Raw genomic sequence first — 18442 nt, forward strand, 5'->3', positions numbered from 1 at the left:
AACAGGATTTAACCAACTCTTGTTGCAATGGGGTAACAGCCTGTGATGATAAGAGTAACTCCTTTTGCTGACAAAGATGATATTCCTTGGTGAATGAAAACTTGTCTTGATCAAGGGGAAATAGAGCACTTGCTGACTATTAATTAAATTGATTAAAAACCCATGCCAACCTGAGACGAGACAAAAATGTGTGATACTGTTATTGTATCCTAAACATTTTGGGTAACTTAATTTTGTGTAAGCTTTTCTAAAATATTTCTGCTTTAACTGCTTTCATAGATTGCAGATTGCTCTCTAACTACTTGGCACTAGTTGTTAATACAAAATATACTTCAATAGTATTCTTATTCCATGAAAGCTGGATTTTTCAATGTAAGCACATAGGAATTTATATTCTTGCTTAAAAAAGGACATGTAGGTTAAAAAAATCCTGACATTCAAATGGTAATCTTGTATATGTCAGTGTAAGTCATTGAGGATAGTCTTTTATCTAGTGCGGTAAAAATCATGAGCACAAAGAAAGGTTTTGCAAGAGTGTTTTAAAAATTTTGGTCTCACACATCAGTAGCAACGGGGAAATTATTTTAAGATTTTCATTTGGTTTTAGTATTTCTTTGCCATGGCAGTAGAAGGAGGTATGGTGTGGCAGGTTATCACTGACTCCTGTCACTGACTGTGATTGTACAGTATAATTTTTTTTTTTTATGAATGGTTACAACTTGATGAGGACCTTTCCAGGGACCACATGTGTTCTTGTGAGTCATCTTTGGAAAATATGCATAGTGATTTTCACAGGAGAAAAAAAATAATCTTCACTGGAAAAAAAAAAACAAACCATGACTTTAAGTCTGTAACCTTTATTTGAATGCTCACTTGAGGCTTTAAAATGCAAGGATGTTTTAATATTAAATTAGAACTTTACTTTTTATCTAGGCACTAAAAACAGTAGTTACACTTTTGAGAACTCAGTATCATGAATATGGCTTTTTGCTGAAAATGTGGTGCCTGTTGTCAAATTTGGTTTTGAACTCTCTTGAAATTGGACTTTTGAAGGCCAACACAAGCTGAGGTGTTTTAGTTGGAGTATTTTTGTGTGAAACCAAGAGAACAAAGGTGAAAGATGAGGATAGCTGTTGGTCAGTGTTGGATGTTTGCATACTTTTGTGTGATTGCTCCCATCAGGATTTTTTTTTTAAATATGTAGAGTCTCTGGCAACTAGAGCTGTGATTTTCAATACTTTTTCATTCTACTTGTTCAGGAAGAACATGACAGTTGTATTTGAATAATTCTGAGGGATGTGACTAATTTTTGGGTTTGAAAGCCAGTAGCAGGAGGAGTTCATGTAGTGAAATGTTTTATCACTAGTTTTCTCCTTCAGCTTACTCTGCTTTCAGTGTTAGAGAAGGTGATGTGTCAAAGAAATGCCACTTGCCTATGAGGTAGATAATATATAGGGTCATGAGTTCCTGGGGCCTCTTCCTGTGGTTTTTGAAGTAGGCCCAAAGAAGTGGGATTGTCTGGAGTGTAAAGGGTGTGTAGTGAGTAGCCTTTGAGCATATGGTCCCAGTGACTTTATATAGGGTGTTTCAGGGTAACAAGTCTGGAGCATAAGTAACCTCACAGATTAGTTGAGTGGAGATGTTCTAGATAGGAACATCTATTTAAAAGTCAAATCCAACACCCCAGCCCCGTACTTGCAGTAGTCTGTTGTGTAATCACAATGCATTTTCATGTTTTTTCAGAGTGTGCCTCCCTTTTCCTCACACCTGCACCCATGTAGGCTGACTTACCTTTATCTTACTGGAAATAACTAAAGGAGTAATGGGGTAAGGTTGCTTGCCGTGCCCTTTATGAGGAGGGCTTAGTCCTAATTCCAACAGGAGTTACTCTTTTTTTTTTTTTTCCCCACTGATTTAGGAGGAAGTGCTCCAGAGACAAAATGCAATGCTTTTGGGAACAGAGGTCAAGGCAATTTCTATATGAGGTAGCCATCCTAGCCTTCCCCTTTTTAACTCCAAATTTCAGAGGTCATATTTTGGCTTCTGACACCTTACGCAATTTACAAGGTTCTTTGTCTGACTCTGTTTTGTAATACATCTTGATTTTGTGATGTACAACAGGTCTACATGCTCTAGCTCTTTTGAGCCTGATTCAGTGAATTTTATTTTTTTTTTAATTCCAGTACCTTGTTTCTAGACACTTCATGCATTCCTTCAGTAAATTACAAAAGTTATTTTTTGTGTGCCCTGTTTTTAGTTCAGATTAAAAGAAAATGTTTATTAACTTTGTGACTCGAGATTAAAAGAACTCACACTTGTTGCTGCATTTCTTTGGGAACAGCACAGCCTTTAGATTAGCTTAATTATAAATATTTATTCCTGAGAAGTAAGTTTCTTTAAATGTTTGGTTCTCTGCTGCTGTGAAGCAGTCTGGAGCAGAAGCAAAGAGCCTTTAAAACTTGCCATGTCTGCATGCCAGTATTGCTGTGACAGAAGTCCTTGGACACCACCCCTCTGTGCCAAGGTGGCTTTGCAGGGGAAGGGTGACAGTGCTGTCCCCGACACTGGCACTGTTCCCACCGTGTCTGAAGGCAAAGAGCCAAACAGAGGCTGCAGGCTGCTCTCAGCTCCCTTGCACATGCTCCCAGGCCCTCTCAGTAACTGTGGATTGAAGTTCTAGGTCCAGTTTCTTGAATTCACATCAAATATTTATATGGAGAGATTCTAATTAACAAGGAGTTTGGGATGGGGTAATTGGCTCTGGGGTTGAGGTTTTTTTGGTTGGTTTTTTTTTTCCAGTTTTTTAAGATGATCTAGGATATGGGAAATGGTGACAAGGTATTTCTGTTAAAAACATGGAACTCAAAGCCACTGCTGTCAGTATCAACATCATAAATCCTTCTCTTTTGTTTCCTTCTGAGTGGAGTCTGCCAGAATTTGCAGTGGCTGAAGAATATCTCATGTGAGGGGTGTATTTCTGTAGTTTCTTGGTTTGGGACTTCCGGTACTGTTTTCAGGTTTTCTCAGTGATTGTAGTGGCTATAAATTTCTGTGTGGTGGTAGCAGAAACTCTCAGATTTTCTTGAATCTGGGGAGCAGGATACCTGGTGATACAAAGACCTAATTAAGCAGAACTGTCCACAGTACTGATGCTTCTTCAGTTTGTAATTAAGCTGCCATGGTGTCAAGCAGCTGCTGGACTGGCTCCACTGATCCTTGTATCCTATCTTGTGCTGCTGCACCAGCTGTAGATAACACATGCTTCTTCCCAAAGAAGTTTTCTGTCAGTTTGGTTCATCATTGCTGTGTCTGCACAGAGTCTGGTGAGTGCCAAGTGCTTGGAAAGAAGAATGGGAAGAGGGGAGTCCAGTTGTTTCTGGTTTGTCAAGGAACCACATGCCCTGAGACAGCTCTGTAGTGCTGCTCTGAAAACCTGGGCAGCTCTGGCTTTAGTCAGGCTAAGCAAGTGCAGGGTTAAATAAAACTCTTCTACTGTTAAGTCATCAATTATGAAAAGTCTTCTTGCCTGTCACAGCCATGACTGTCTAGTACACTGAATTTCAGTTATTTAAAAGTCACTTCCAGTGCAACTTCAGATTGAGCTCTAAATAGAAGTGTAACCATCTAAGCATAAACCTAGCTCTTTGTTCTACTCCGTTTGCATTTTTTAACCTTGTAGCCTGTAAGCTACATCCTTTCTATTTGCACTCTAACCTTTCTTACCTATGGAGAGGGAGTTAACATGTAGCCTTTATCTTGCTGATTTTTATATGGTGTCTCCTTCCCAAATCTTGGCGATTGTGCAGCAGTGGCTGTCCCAGCTGCCACGTTCTGCTGTTCGTCCCCTGCCTCTTATGTCACTCTCTTTCTTTCCTGTGTTAGTAATGGACAGCACTGAGAAACTGAGGTTTGCTGTCTGTCAGCAAATGTCGTGATTTTAAGAATAGCACGGATGAGAAGCTTGACAGAAAGTAACTCCCTAGTTCCATGTTTATTAAGCTTGCTAACAATAGAAGTATATTACAAAGCCTGTTTCATGCAACTCTTAGTGCACTTATTTTCACTTATTTGTGACCGTTTCTGCTTTTAACTGACCATCAGAAGTGGTGTCCTGTAAACCTGTTTGCAAGCTATGGTGCTGTTGTTGGCACAGATGTGTATTCCTCAAAACTGGAGCATCCCATTCAAGAAATAAGCTTTAGATGAACTGTATTTGATACCGTAAGTCTTTGCAAAATATATCTAGCAAAATCTTCTAGAAGCTACAGAACCAGGCATATAAGCAAGACTCCCAGCACTAAGATTAAAAACCATCAGAAGCACCTGCCAAGAGGACAGCCCAATGCAGAGGTTCCTGTCTAAGCACTCTGGAAACTGAGGCTTGGACCAGCATCTTCACTGGGAGGGAAGCAGCGTTGAAATTCTCTCTGTGTCATAATGTTAACCTTTCTTGTTAAACTGCTGTAGTCTCCTTACCTGACATCGTATCCTTACCAAAGTGCTCTTGGTTCTGGATTTAATACCATGTCAGATTCAAGGTTGTACCTTTCATATATCTGTGGGAGTAGTTATAGGGACAGTTTGACTTTGGTGATAGTGAGTAGGTGCTTTGAGGTGTAAATACCCCCAGCAGTTTTAGAAGAGGCTCTTAGCAGGATCAGTCATCATCAGTGGAAACTGCAAAGTGCATTTGTTTTGCTCTATCTTCTTACCGTGCACAGCAGGACTGTGACTGGAGTGGTGAAGTAAGATGCTGCTCACTGTATGCTTTTGGACACTGCTTGTTTCATTCTCAGGAGCACTGAAAAAACCCTGTGGAAAACACATATGCATTGCCATTTAGAAAATGCACAAAAAGTGCCAAATGCTTGTGCTCTCAGGCACGTGGTGTGATTCTTGGGTCTGTGCAGGTCCAGGAGTTGGGCTTCTGTGATGCTTGTGGGTCCCTTCCAACTCAGAATATTTTTCTATGATTCCACTTTCTGTTTTTTTGTTGTGCATATGTTTGACATGTATGTTACAGTCCTGATTGACCAGCCTGGCAGAAAATGTGTGTGCTGATTAACTTAACTTTGGAGTAATAATTATTTGTAGGTAGGAAATGGAATTGCTTGAGAGAAGTTATATCAGAAGAAGACAGATGTAGTTAGATGATACAGTCAGTGCTTTCTAAGATAAACTTCAGTAGCCCAGTAGGATAAGATGTTTATCGTGCTCAAGTTCAATTTCTATGTGTAAACTGGTGTTGAATCTGAGAGATAGCTTTGGATGTGATAACAGGCAATTCTCTCATCTTCAGCTATTTTCAGATGTTACAATCTCTTGCATGAAATCAGCACTGGATGCTAATCAGCATCCTGTTTCATGACTTATCTAATACTCCAAATGACTTCCATCATTCCGTGTAAGGGGAAGGTAACATTTTTGGTGGGGAAATGGATGTGAAAATAAGTGTAATTCTAACAGCTGAAAGAGCCTGGGGTGTTTTTTTTTAAGTTGATTGGTTATTTTTAATGGTGAACTGTGTAGTGATACCTAGTGTGACCGCCTGCATAAAGAAAATTAAAGCATATTAAATATGACTTTGAAGGCATTATTTAGTTAAAGTGTATTTTGGCGAGGTGTTTCTGTGTAACATAATATTTTCAGCTTCACTGAGCAGCTATCAGGCATTATGAGATGTAACTTAGACCAACAGAAAGTGTTTTTAATGAAAATTTAATTTACCCCTGACCTTGGTGATGGTGTTATTATTTAGAACTGCATAAAAGACGCTTGCAAATGTTTGAGACTGTTTTTTTCCTGAGCTCATTAAAAATTAGAATTTGTTTGTAAACATTCAGAAAATATTAGGTTCAATCTAGAGTAAGTAAATTTAACTTGAAATTGATTATGTCTGCACTGTGTTTTTAATGGGTTTGTTTTTACTTTCTCCAGCGGAAGAGACTTTGGAATGCAGAACGTACACCATTCCCAGATGAGACACCCCTAGGTCTGAAAAAATCGAATGTCAGGACATCAGTATCTGTTGCTTCGATTTCCAATGCATGGCTTAGGTGTGGGGATGGTTTTGAGAGCGCTTCAGTGCTGGAGGTAAAATGCCACCTTAATGATGTGACAAAGAGATGCAAACTGACAGTGAATTTCCATGCTTGAGTGAATACTAAGATGTTGCCTTTTCTTTTGGTGTTGTTTCCAAACTAACAGCATGTTGTTGCAACTGTCAAAATAGACAGAAAATGGAAAGCACAGTTACATAAGGACATTGTCTTAACTTGTTAGTGTAACTTGTGGAGCATATGTTAATATGTTGTGTTCTACATGGCACTCATCACTTAGAAAATTTCAGTAATACACTGAAGGATGCAAAAGTAATTTGATATTTGGGATGGAGTGCTACATTTCCTAAAAAATATGGAACAAAAATGCTGTCACTTGCTTCTGAGGATTTTTTGTTGCACCTAAAGAATGTGTTTGTAATAGTGAATTAAGTACAGAAAATCCTGCTCGATCAGCCAGATCAGAATGAAGAGTATTTTGTGCTGACCCAAGCTGCTTTTCTGTTTCTTCTTCTGGTACTGAGCAGTCACAGTGTTTCATATCTTATGGGATATAGTAAAATCAGAGACAGGGCAACCAAGTAATTCTTTCTGTAACTTTTCAAGAGGACACATACTTTATCAATCATGTTACTGCCCACTTTTAACATTTCAGTGCTGAAAATACTGGCTCCTGTTCTTCTCAAGGTCCCATGTAATTTCTGTCATAGTCATAGAAAGTTTTCCAAGTCTATGAAAATTCATATTTTATGATACTATTCTCATGCTTTAATACTTCCATTATATTACAGTCTTGTAAAAGATTTTAAATTTAGTTTGAAATTGTTCTGCTAAGCTTTGGTAGGTGAATAACAACAGCTTTGAGTATATTGATACATGTTAAAATTATTTTTAATGTCCTATTGATTAAATCTGTCTCTTTTTAATATAGTCCCAGAGGCCTTCTAATAAGAAATCCAGGATTAAGAAGCATCTTGGACCACTGTTAACATCTGCTGAAAGTGGATCTAGTATGTTTTGATTATTTCATGTTGGCATTGTCAGACTATTGTTGCTTTATTTTGTCCTGTATTGGGGTAGAAGTTGGCTTAAAATACTGGTTGCTTTCTTCTTCTGTTACTGTAATTATAAGCTAATTTTGATAAGACACAGTCTCTCACTGCTATGGTGGGGCTCATCCATTCACCCATAGTGCCAGAAATTCATTCTGTAAAGCAGCAGACACTCAGCTATTGCTTTTAAAATGGTAAAAGAGGCATCATTAATGCTGTATATGGTGTGTATTATAAAAAGGATGGGATATTTTAATCCTTCACATTTTATTTGGAGAGAATGAGAAATAGCCCTTATCTGGATAGATTGAAAGTGAGATTATTCTATCGTCTTCTAGACAGACAAGCAGGCATGAGAGCACACATATTTTGTAAATATGAGCAATAGGTAGAAAAACAGAGTTTTATCAACCTCCTGCTTTAATCTTCTGTATGCCCCAAGTTGCTTAATATTGGCATTAAAAAAAAAAAAAAAAGAGAACTCTAGTCAGAATAAAGAGGAGGAGGACTTACTGACTCTTTCTAGGTCTTTCCTTTTTTTTTGAGCCCAGGGGAAAGAAAGAGGGGGTGGTATTTTTCAGTCTCTATTTCTGCTTGCTTCAGCAGCTGTGCTTCTTCTGTTGGCTGTAAGTAGGTGACCTACTGGGCACTTTTTTTTACCTTTTGGGGTTCTAGCTTTTCTGTAATTCTAAGAAGAACCTCTCTGTGGTGCAGGAGAAGATGTGGTGTTTTGTTCTTCTGGGCTCTTCTGCCCGGAAGAAGAGCCCTAATTCCAAAGCCCCAGTAATTACCTAAATTCCCATTTACTTATAACACTGTAGTAGTGGTATGAAGTGGAAAATTCTGCCTTCCTAGTTCTGTATGCTCCATGCTGAGCATGAATCCTTTTCTCCTTTCTTTTATGATTAAAAATAATGCAGAAAGGTATTTTGAATTAAAATGTCTTACTTCAAAAACACACCAGTTTTTCTTCGCAACACCTGAGAAGTTTTTTTTCTTCCTCTCAGGAGAAAACTGAAGAGTAATCTCTATTGATGAAATACTTTTATTCATTTGTTACTTGTTGGATAAAGTCAGAGTTCCCAAACCCAGAATTCCTAGGACAGTCTTTCTTTAAACCACTCAGCATTTTACAAGGGTACATGTGGGGGAGTGGAGGAGTGTTAGGACTGTGTGTAGGAGGACTAAATGTCAGACAGTCCTGACTTGTCCTCACACTGCTGAAGGACACAGTGCATAAAATGAAACATTAGCATTTATTATGGAGAACTAAATTGAAAATAATGCATGTATGAATAAGAAATACATGTGAGTTAATGCTTCAGTAATAATCTCTGATGCCTAGTAACAAAACTTATAATTTTGCCCTTTAAAAATAGTACAGTTTAATTTTTAATGCTTTTAACTTTAACAAAACTGTGTTTCTGTAACAGTCTAACACCTTGCAATGCTTTTTCGTAGGAGCTGCTGCTGCTGAAAGCTCTAAGGAAGCTGAGGACATAATATGGACCTCTAGTGGCAGTGATTTTTCAGATGACGGAACTAAAACATTGATTCCAAAGTTGCACAGCAAAAAAAGTGACGCTTCTAAAACAGAGGAATTGCCTAGCAGATGTGATTTATTGTTAGAGGACAGAAGTAGTGAAGGTAAGTTCAAATGCAAGATTTAACAAGAAACCTTCTGTCAATTTCAGGTGCTGTAATGAAAATATTCTTGAGGTCATTCTGACAAAATGACATGATCCATTCCTATTTTGGTTAGATCAGTTGGAGGGTTTTGGGTTTTTTTCATAAATTTCATATGGGTATAGAGTAAGCTCTTAGTATAAATTATGTACAAAAACTTTAAACCTTGGAGTAAAGGAGCACAGTTGCCTGCATCTACTGACTAGATATGGCAGGCTTTGCAGCTACAGATAACATCACCTTCTGTGCCATGCATTTTTATTTCAGAACACAGTCTTCCTTGCTTCCCCTGCATTATATGAACAGCCATGAGTTTAGTTCTTAGAACTTCCTTTCTAATTCATGGACCAGGAAATGACAGAGGGGAGAGAAAATAATTAAAAAGTGCAGCTGAAAACAGAAAAAATTGTATTCTCTGTTATAGAAGTGTTAATTGGGATAATGTGTAAGTTGCATTAGAACTTGTTAGGAAGTCTTTATAATGTAAAATAGGTTAACTTTGTGGTACTTCAGCTAGATCTGAAATCTTACAGTTAGACTGGATCCTGGATGTCTGGCAAAGCATTCAAATGCTGCTGTGAGCTGAGCAAATAGATTGACTGATTGCCAACTTTTTTTTTTGTGAGTGACACTAGTGAAATATGCTCCTTAGGTTTAAAACAAAAATCCAAAATCTTTCTCCTTTCATCTATATAACACTGTCATTGACATATCTGATGGCTATCTTTTGTAATTCCTAGTAATTTTCTTCTTTTTGAAAAGGAAAGACTGTTCATTTTCTAAACTGCAATCCATTGCTGAATAGGAATTTTTCTAACCTACCATTAATATCATTCACTTGTCCCCTGCAAGTATGTCCTGCAGGCTTTAATATTCCTTTTTTTTTTTTTTTAAAGAGACAATACACAGACATATTTTAATGCTTAGCAAAATTTGGTTTCTCTGTGTAATTGAAGAAACCCTGATGTGTTATGTATCTGCTTGAAGGTTACTGAGAAAATCCAATAATTTTCATGTTTTTCTACTTAACCCAAAAATATCCTGAAAGCAGTGAGCAGTAAAAGAACTATAATTTCCATGTTTTTTGAAGTAACCATGATAAACACCAATTTTAGTATTGTACCCAGTGTGCCTATCTGTGTGTGTGCGTATATAGATACAGTTGTAGGTGTGGTGACAGTAGGGAAAAAGTATTTTTTAAAGACATGTTTTAAAGACATGTTCCCTTTCATGTGAAGTTCACTTTGAGTGTCAGTACTTCAGTGTGACAAGATAAAATGGATTGCCTTGGAATAAATTCATCAAGGAATTTATTCCATTGTCACAAGTTGCATGCCACTTGTCACACAGCATCAAATGAAACCTCTTTGAGCTACCTGGTTGCTGATGTCTGTGTTTAAAATTTCTGATGAAGCTTCCTCATAGTCAGAAACAGAAATGCATTTGTGCGTGTAAAAGGAGGCAGCGCTATAGCTGTGTGTTTGTCTGGGTGACTTCAGAGTTTGAAAAGTCAGTGTAGAAACTAGTATTTAGATTACAGTAGCACTGCCAAGTACAGAAGGTACTGCCACAGTTCCATGGATTTGTACAGATGCCTGGAGCATGGTGCAGGTGCCTTCTTTCTCTGCTGCCTCTCCTCTGTACATGACTATTCCAGTGTTAGAAAAATGACATTTACAAAAGCAAGAGAAGCAACCCCTCAAAAATCTTTCATCCCTTCTCCTTTGAACATGCTCATTTATGCAAAACACATTGAAATTATCTCTCTCAGTACCTTGTGGCATTTGGACCTAAAGGATTGTGAGGGTGCTACTGCAGCTCAGGTCTCTGTGCCCTTCAGTAGATCCTTGGAGTTACAAATGGACTTTTGGAGTTGCATTAAATACCACATGGTCCTGATGGTGGTGGAAAAAAGTTCTGTATTTCTGTTGGCATCTCTTTTTTTACAATGCCATTGCATTGTGGGTTTGTGTAGGGCTTTTTTTATTTGTTGGCTTTTTACCTCCATCTTTTCTTATTCCTGTTTCTATTAATTTGTCCTCAACAATTCTCTCTTTGATGTGCTTAGAGATTTGATTTACAAGCCTGTACATTTAGGCATGGTGTTCTTGGAGGCGACCATTTCAACTAGCTTTTTTGTTCCTCTGTGAGGGTTACCACTAATAGCAGATGTTAGTTAACATTAAGGCATTTGCTTAGAACAGTGAATTCTGAACAAGTTCACATGGAAAATCCAATGCATCTGAGCAAAAAGCCCCCTAACTAAACCATGGAAAAATTAATAGTAACTAAACCGAAGAGAACACCCTACCCACCTGGGCAGTTAAATGTACTGCCTCTTTGCAGACAGTACTTTGAAATATTTTTGTATGTATGTAATTTCTATCCTTCCTCACAGAACACTTTTGGCTAGTAGAATTTAGATTTTGTGAGACACAAAGTACTTAAACCTAAAGATCAATTGAACATAGGCAAGAAATAATGTTGCAATTCTTCCCCAAGTTCAGGATAGCTGTAGTATTACTCTGACTTTGTGCTTACGATAGATGGTGATTAAGAAAAACTCTTTTTACCAATCTTCTATTTTAGATGAATGGAAGCTTATTGACTGGGAAAAGGATACTGATTCCACTGATCAGTGTGATGGGTCAGAAAAAGAGGACATCCCAGTAGAGATATCAGACTCGGACTCTTGTGCAAATACTAATTCTCTGCCTGTCAAAGAGGAGAATGATGAGCTTTGTAAGGTGAGAAACTGTTCCAAGTTTAAGAAAAAAAGGTGCTGCTATAATTATGGAATGTATTCATATTTGTTTGCATTTGAACTGGGGCAGTGTGAGGATTTTGCTTACCTTATCTTTCCAGAAGTAATTCTGTACACAAGAATTTCAAGGCATTTTCTTTGACTGCCAAACCTCAGAACCAAGCAGTGCCCCTCACAGAGCTTGGTAGTGTCACTGAATCACAGGATGGCTGAGGTGGGAAGGCACCTCTGGAGAGTGCCTAGTCAAACCCCTGTATTCACATCTGGGCAGCTGAAGCTGGCTGTGCAGGGCTCTGTTGGGTTTCGTTTTGAGTATTTCCAAGAGCAGAGACTCCACAACTTCTGTGGGCAGCATGTGCCAGTGCTGGGTCACCCTTGGAGTGAAGCAACTTGTTCTTATATTAAAATTGAATTTCTTGTATGTCAGCGTGTGTGCAAAAAGTCATCGGGTGGGTGGGTTTCTCACCAGAGATGATCATCTGGACTCTACAGTCCCTGGATGCTTGTGACAAGTTGGTGCCCAAATTTCCTGTAGTGTGGTGGGTGAGAGACCATTTCCTATTTCTCTTTAGTACTTTGAGAGTGTGACTATCTAAAACCCCAGGTATTGGAAATAGAGCATGATGGGGTAAAGGACTACATGTAGGACTCCCTTTTCAGTGATGAGGGTTGCAGAGCTCCAGAAAAGGAAAGCAGTGAGAACAGAACTTTACTGGCTTTTATGGCAGCTTTTTTTTTTTCTGGAGAAAATGTAAGTTTATTTCTAAAGAAGCATTCCATGTCAACTATAGATGTTTATTTCGTATTTTGCAATGAACTGACCTGTGTGAAAAGACTTGAGATGTGATGGTACCCTAGGCTGAAGTAACCTTTGAAATGTGCTGTGCAATGTGCTGTGCAGGGTCGCTGTCCCCGGAGGTGTTCAAGCAAAGACTGGACGTGGCGCTTAGTGCCGTGGTCTAGTTGACGTGGTGGTGTTTGTTCAGAGGTTGGATTCGATGATCTCCGAGGTCTTTTCCAACCTGACTGACCCTGTCACTCTGATGTACCCTCTCTCCAGTGCTGAGAGCTGGTCCCCACCAGGGAGCCCCGTGCCGGCCGCGCTCCCCGGAATGTGGCGGGCAAGCCCCAGCCGGGGCGGGCAGAGCGGAGGGGCCGGGTTGTGACCCCCAGAGGGGCAGCCGGGGGAAGGGGCAGCGCTGGCCTGGCAGTCGGGGACCATCGGCCCGAGGAGGTGCGGGTGTGGGAGCGGCGGGAGCGGATCCTCCGGGGATCGGTGCCGGAGCAGCCCGGCAGAGGGCACCGCAGGCCCGGGAACCTCGGCCGGCGGGGCCACGGACCCGGCTGTCAGCGAAGCGGATTAAAACCTTATTGAAACTCGTTTATGTATCGATTCTGTATTAAAATGCTCGCGAGTGAGTGTGACAGGGAGTCCCGCTCGCTCCAGTTTCCCAGGAATCCGCCCCATGGCAGGGTGCTGCTGCCTTGCTGGGGCCGGAGCGTGGGACGGTGGCTCTGTCTGTGACCCCTCGCCATAAGAAGGACATTGAGGGGCTGGAGCGAGTCCAGAGAAGGGCAACGGAGCTGGGGAAGGGTCTGGAGCACAGGTGTCCTGAGGAGCAGCTGAGAGCAGGGGGTGTTCAGTCTGGAGAACAGGAGGCTCAGTGGAGACCTCATCTCTCTACAACCACCTGAAAGGAGGCTGTAGCCAGGTGGGGTCGGAGTCTTCTTCCAGGCGACGAGTAAGGGGACAAAAGAACTTAGCCTCGAGCTGTGCCAAAGGAGGGTCAGGTTGGACACCAGGAAGAGTTTATTCACAGAAAGACTGATCAGAAATTGGAAGGGATGGCCCACGAAGGTGGTGGAGTCATCCCTGAAGGGATCTTTCCTTAAGAAAAACTGGATGTGGCACTTAGTGCCATGGTCTAGTTGAACCTGGTGTTTGGTCGTAGGTTGGACTTGGTGATCTTGGAGTGTTTTCCAGCCTAATTGAGTCTGTGATTCTGTGAAGCAGCGGGTCTGGCTGTGGCAATATGTGTCACCTGGCACTCATCAGGCTCTTGTGGGTGTCAGTCCCACTGTAGCATCTGTAGTTCAGAGTTCAGCAAGGGTTAGTCAAGTGTTTTCAAGTTTCAAAGAACTTATTTTATAGAGCCTAAATCCCAGGCTGCAGCATCAGAAGAGGCTGCACGGTCTGCATAAAGCTGTGAAAACAGAATTGAGATTTATGCCAGTGGTAAAAGTTGTCGTGTTTTTATTACACCAGCATGACTTATCCCAGTGTACATGGAAAGTTGGATAAACGTTATGAGACACGTTCATGTTAATGATGCTCATGAGAGGGTTTTTTGGGATGCAACCATATTGTAATAAAAAGTTTTAAATCTATCCAGAATAGTTAGGCTAGTACAATGATGTGGGTGCATTGGGAAACTGAGATTGTCCCTACAGATTTCCTCTTCCCCCATCCCAGCTGAAGTACCACAATGTGAGAGTTTTTCTGGGTGGTCACCCTCAACAGAAAACTTTCTTCTGGGAATTCAGTGTATGCAGGAGGGTAAATCCCCAGTGATTGCTCTTCCTGCTGCAGTCTTTGTTTTACTTTATTTGGGGTATGCTGTTTTCCAAGGAAAAAGCTGCTAGAAAAAACTGCGGGCAAGCCAAGAGGTTTCCAAGACAGAATAGAAAAGCACTGTTCACTATAGGAGGTCATTTGCTGTATGAGTATTCTTTAAAAAGGCCTGTTAATTTTGTGGCCTATTTCATGGTGAGGGAAGGGAAAAAAAAGCCAAATGTTGATATATCATCATTTTTGTGGTATTTACCAAATATCTAGAATCTAATGGAGTGTGTGGATAATCAAAAGACCATGAAATTTCTTTTACGCCACTTCAAAATATGCCAAATACCAAGAGGTTCTGGAGGTTAGGATTACTGCCAAAATATCTTTATGGTAGTATTTACTCTTGGTAGGAGTGTATTATGTTTCTACTGGGAAATCTCTTCCCCTACTCCCTTATATACTAATATATCTAATTTTAAAATTACTTCTATTTGGTGATATTAACTGCATAGAAAAGCTTCACATATTGTTTTGGTTGGAAGATAAGACTCTTGCTTATCTCTAGGCTGTAAAGCTGCAGTCACGACTCAGTTTATGTTCCAAGTCCCTGTGCTGTGTCTTTCCTATCAGCTATCCACTTCTGATGTGTAAAGCTGCTTGATAGAGGATAATGAGGAAGGCAAGTTGAAGCTGGCCTTGTGGTAACAGCTAATTTTTGTCTTCAGAATTTTTGAAGGAAGCATGTGCAAGATATGACAGGACCATGCTTTACTTACCTTTAGCTATTTTTAGGGGATGAGGGAGTTATTTTATGTTAGCTTTCATTTGACCTATAAGTGGTTGAATTTTTGCTTAAAACGATGCAGGACAAAGATCTGACAAGGTGACCCAGATGGTTCTATTCTTACAGTTCCTTGATTTCCAGTTACCAGTGGTGGGATACCTAGGGGAACTTTTTTCTTGGAGAACATAGTACTAAAATAAAGATTAACCATTAATGCTGGTTTTTCAGCATACATGTTTTCCAAAAGAGTGCCATGTGATCACTTCAAAATTGAAAAACTCCCTATTTTTATGTATTGGTAGTGACTGCTTTTTGCCAAACTTGTTTTGTGAGCTAAGAGTTTTTGTCTTGTGAGCTAAGTTCCATATTTTGTAAGAACTGCTTATCTAGGAATTATTTTAAACTTATAAATATTTAAATGCTAGGAATTAAATAAAAATGTGTGCTCCTATAGGTAAATTCCTCTCTCCTTCCACACTGCCTCTGAAACTGGGAACTTCCTCTGGCTCTGTGCACTGAGTGGCATCATTTTCCCCATTTGAACCCTTCCTCAAAACACTTAATCCCTTAAAGTAGGCCAGCATTTGTATGGAGTATATAATTTTGGTATCTTACAAGAGTATGGCCTTTTGTTTGTGCCTCCTCTGGTAAATCCACTTTATCAATTTCTGATGGGTACCCCGATTTGCTTGCTTTGCGTGGGGAACAAGTAAGGTTTATCCCAGAATGGTGTGAGAAATTAGTCTTATGTATTTGCTGTGTAGCATGAATAAAGCTTAACTGGTTACAGCAGATCCTTTTTATTTGCACAGCACACGAATAAGTGCAGTAGATGCTTGTCTGCTGATCTTAACTTCTGGTTTGGATGAAAATTTAACAAAAAGTCACATGGTTAAGAGCTTGTTCCCTTTGAATCTCAGAACCATAAAATGGCTTGACTTGGAAGGAAAATTAAAGATCATCCAATTTCGAACCCCTGACATAGGCATCACCTTTCACTAGACCAGGTTGCTCAAAGCTCCATCCAACCTGGCCTTGAACACTTCCAGAGGTGGAACACCCACAACTTCTCTAGGCAACTTTTTCCAGTGTCTCACCACCTTCACAGTAAAGACTTTCTCCCTAATATCCAAACTAAAGGTGCCCTGATTCAATTTAAAGGCATTCCCCCTTGCCCTATTGCTACAAGACCTTGTAAGAAGTCCCTCTCCAGCTCTCTCATGGGCACCTGCTAGGGACTGGAATACATAGAGAGTGGTAATATCCCCAAACTATTATGCTGAAGGAAGACAGACAACTGAAAAAGAGATTATTAATGTGTTATGTGTCTCAGAACTCTTTAATAAATCCTTACCACATTCTCAGTTCTCTATTGTGAGCTGTCTGTGTACCCTGACAGTGGATCATCTGATGTGATACTGAATAAAGTGCGAAAATCATTTTAATATTGTGCAAAAGGTTTATTTTGGGGTTTTTCCTGAGTGGAGAATGCATTATTTTAGAAGTCCTTCCTGCATGGATATATGTAGGTCTGTGTCTTTTACCTGAGACCTTCTGATCTTTCAAATTAAGGTTCATTCACTTGTTTAGTTCATTAATTTATTACTGTCTTAACCTGGCTCTTAAAAAAAAGCCCTCAAAACAAATTCTGTCCTTCTGTGGCATTACATTGGAGGAGATTCCACATACTTCATGAAATTCTGAAGAGGTCACTTAAAATATGAGCAGGCCAAGATTTGCTGTTATTTCTGGACTTGCTTTTGTGTCCTAGCTTTCTTGTTCCATTATAATGGTAATTATAACTAACATTGACTTGGTAATTAGAATTGAGTCTACAACTATGGTTGTGTAACAGAATTTAAAACAGGTTATCTCAAGGTAGGGAATTATTATTATGGCAAATGGAATTTGTGTCATCCTGTCAGACTGATGACTTAACATGGATAAAGGGTGATGATATGATTGTGTTATTGCAAGCACTTACTTTTGTCAGTTCATTACTGAAGTGTATATACAAAATACCCACAAACTTCCATTTTTTTCTAAATGTGTAATTTATGGAATAATTCAGGTTGGAAACAATTTCCAGATTTCTCCAATTCAACCTGCGCAAGACAGTCTCAGATACAAGGTCAGAGCAGGTTGCTTAGGACTTTATCTGTTTGGATCCTGGAAAACCTGACAGATGAGGACAGCATAACCTATCTGGGCAGCATCCTTCTCCCTTCTCTGTGTGTCTCCTCCTTGTCTTTCCCAAAACAGGAACCTTATACCTCCAGGTAGAACTGGGCTATTCAGCTGGGCCTTTTAGGCAGGACCTACAGGTCAGCAGATTGCAAGGCAGTAGTGGTACAGAAACAGACACCTTTTCCATTCATGCCTGCAGAGTGAAAGGATTTATACTTGAATGACCAGACAAAACTGAACCTGCGCACCAGCTGCTTTCTGCTGTATCCTGGCTGCAGGGATGTCTCTGCATCTTCTGATACAGGAATCAAGCCTTGAAACTTTTTTCCTTAGTCACAGACAATATTTCCCCTCTCAACTTTCTGTTTCCATTATTTGGTCAGATTATCAGAATAGGAAACATGATGTTTCTGGGGGTGCTATAGCTATTTGTGTTACAACTAGCTTGTTTTTCAGTCTGTAGTTAAACATTAAGTATAAAACAGGACTGATGACACTAGTTCAGCTAATACATAAGTGGTTCAGATATTCCTTGCTTTGATGGTTTAAACCATCTTGGGACTATTTTTCTTCGTATTTCTGGGCCACAGGGGTTCAAATATCAGTGTGGCTGAATTGGTTCCTTGTCTTCCTCAAGGACACAGTTAAATGAGTTTCTTGATACACGTTATGTGTGGTTTCGGCAGTGTCAAAATGCCTAAAGTCTGTGATGCTCATTTTGAAGGAAGCATCTTTGATCACAGTTTTCATACATACAGGTGCTTTTGTAGGTGATTCCACAGTGTCACTCAGGTAGCTGTGCTTCTTTGTGCCTAGTTTGTGAAGTTCCTGGATGACTTATTAACTAAGCTTAGCAGAGATTTCTGTGTACCACATCCTGGATTCATGAAATCTGATGGATCACAGCATCTATGACAGTGACATAAACAGACTTTAGACCTTGCTGCCTTGAGCTGTCATTCCCAGAATGTATTTTTGTTGTTTGAAGCACCAGGCTGTTTGTGAATGCTAATCCAACCCCTCTGCTTTGTTTAATTTAAGGCTTCAGTTGAGCCCCGTATTCTTTCTTACACAGCTCTGGAGAGCAACAACTTTAAGCGCAGCTGACAGCATTGCTGTCTTGGCATCCATGTATTGAATGCCCCTCTCTTTGTGGTCTTCCCACATCCTCCCCAAGTCTGCCTGGCGTTTTAAACAAGATTCAAGAGGCCTGTCCTGCAGCTGCATGCCACACAAGGCATCTGCATTTCCTCAGGTCCAGCACCTCTCTGGAGCATGGCTCTTGACAGCACCACAGAGGGTCTTAAGGAATAATGGGGAGAAGCAAAGCAGTAGATGCTTGCCCTG

The 18442-nt window shown here is 40.0% G+C and overlaps 1 protein-coding gene across 4 annotated transcripts in view; it reads left to right on the plus strand.

The window, feature by feature from the left end:
* Positions 1 to 18442, plus strand: part of SPIDR (scaffold protein involved in DNA repair) — a 197244-nt gene that overhangs the window by 1099 nt on the left and 177703 nt on the right. For all 4 annotated transcript variants that reach the window (XR_005259659.1, XM_038160750.1, XM_038160739.1 and 1 more), the window contains exons 2-5: positions 5938 to 6093; positions 6991 to 7069; positions 8573 to 8758; positions 11387 to 11544. Coding sequence is in view for 3 of the 4 variants with exons in the window: in XM_038160750.1 (XP_038016678.1) it covers positions 5938 to 6093; positions 6991 to 7069; positions 8573 to 8758; positions 11387 to 11544 (579 nt within the window). In the remaining variant the exon portion in view is untranslated. The remainder of the gene's footprint in view (positions 1 to 5937; positions 6094 to 6990; positions 7070 to 8572; positions 8759 to 11386; positions 11545 to 18442) is intronic.

The sequence above is a fragment of the Motacilla alba genome, chromosome 2 (genome assembly GCF_015832195.1).
Source record: "Motacilla alba alba isolate MOTALB_02 chromosome 2, Motacilla_alba_V1.0_pri, whole genome shotgun sequence".
Lineage (NCBI taxonomy): Eukaryota > Metazoa > Chordata > Aves > Passeriformes > Motacillidae > Motacilla > Motacilla alba.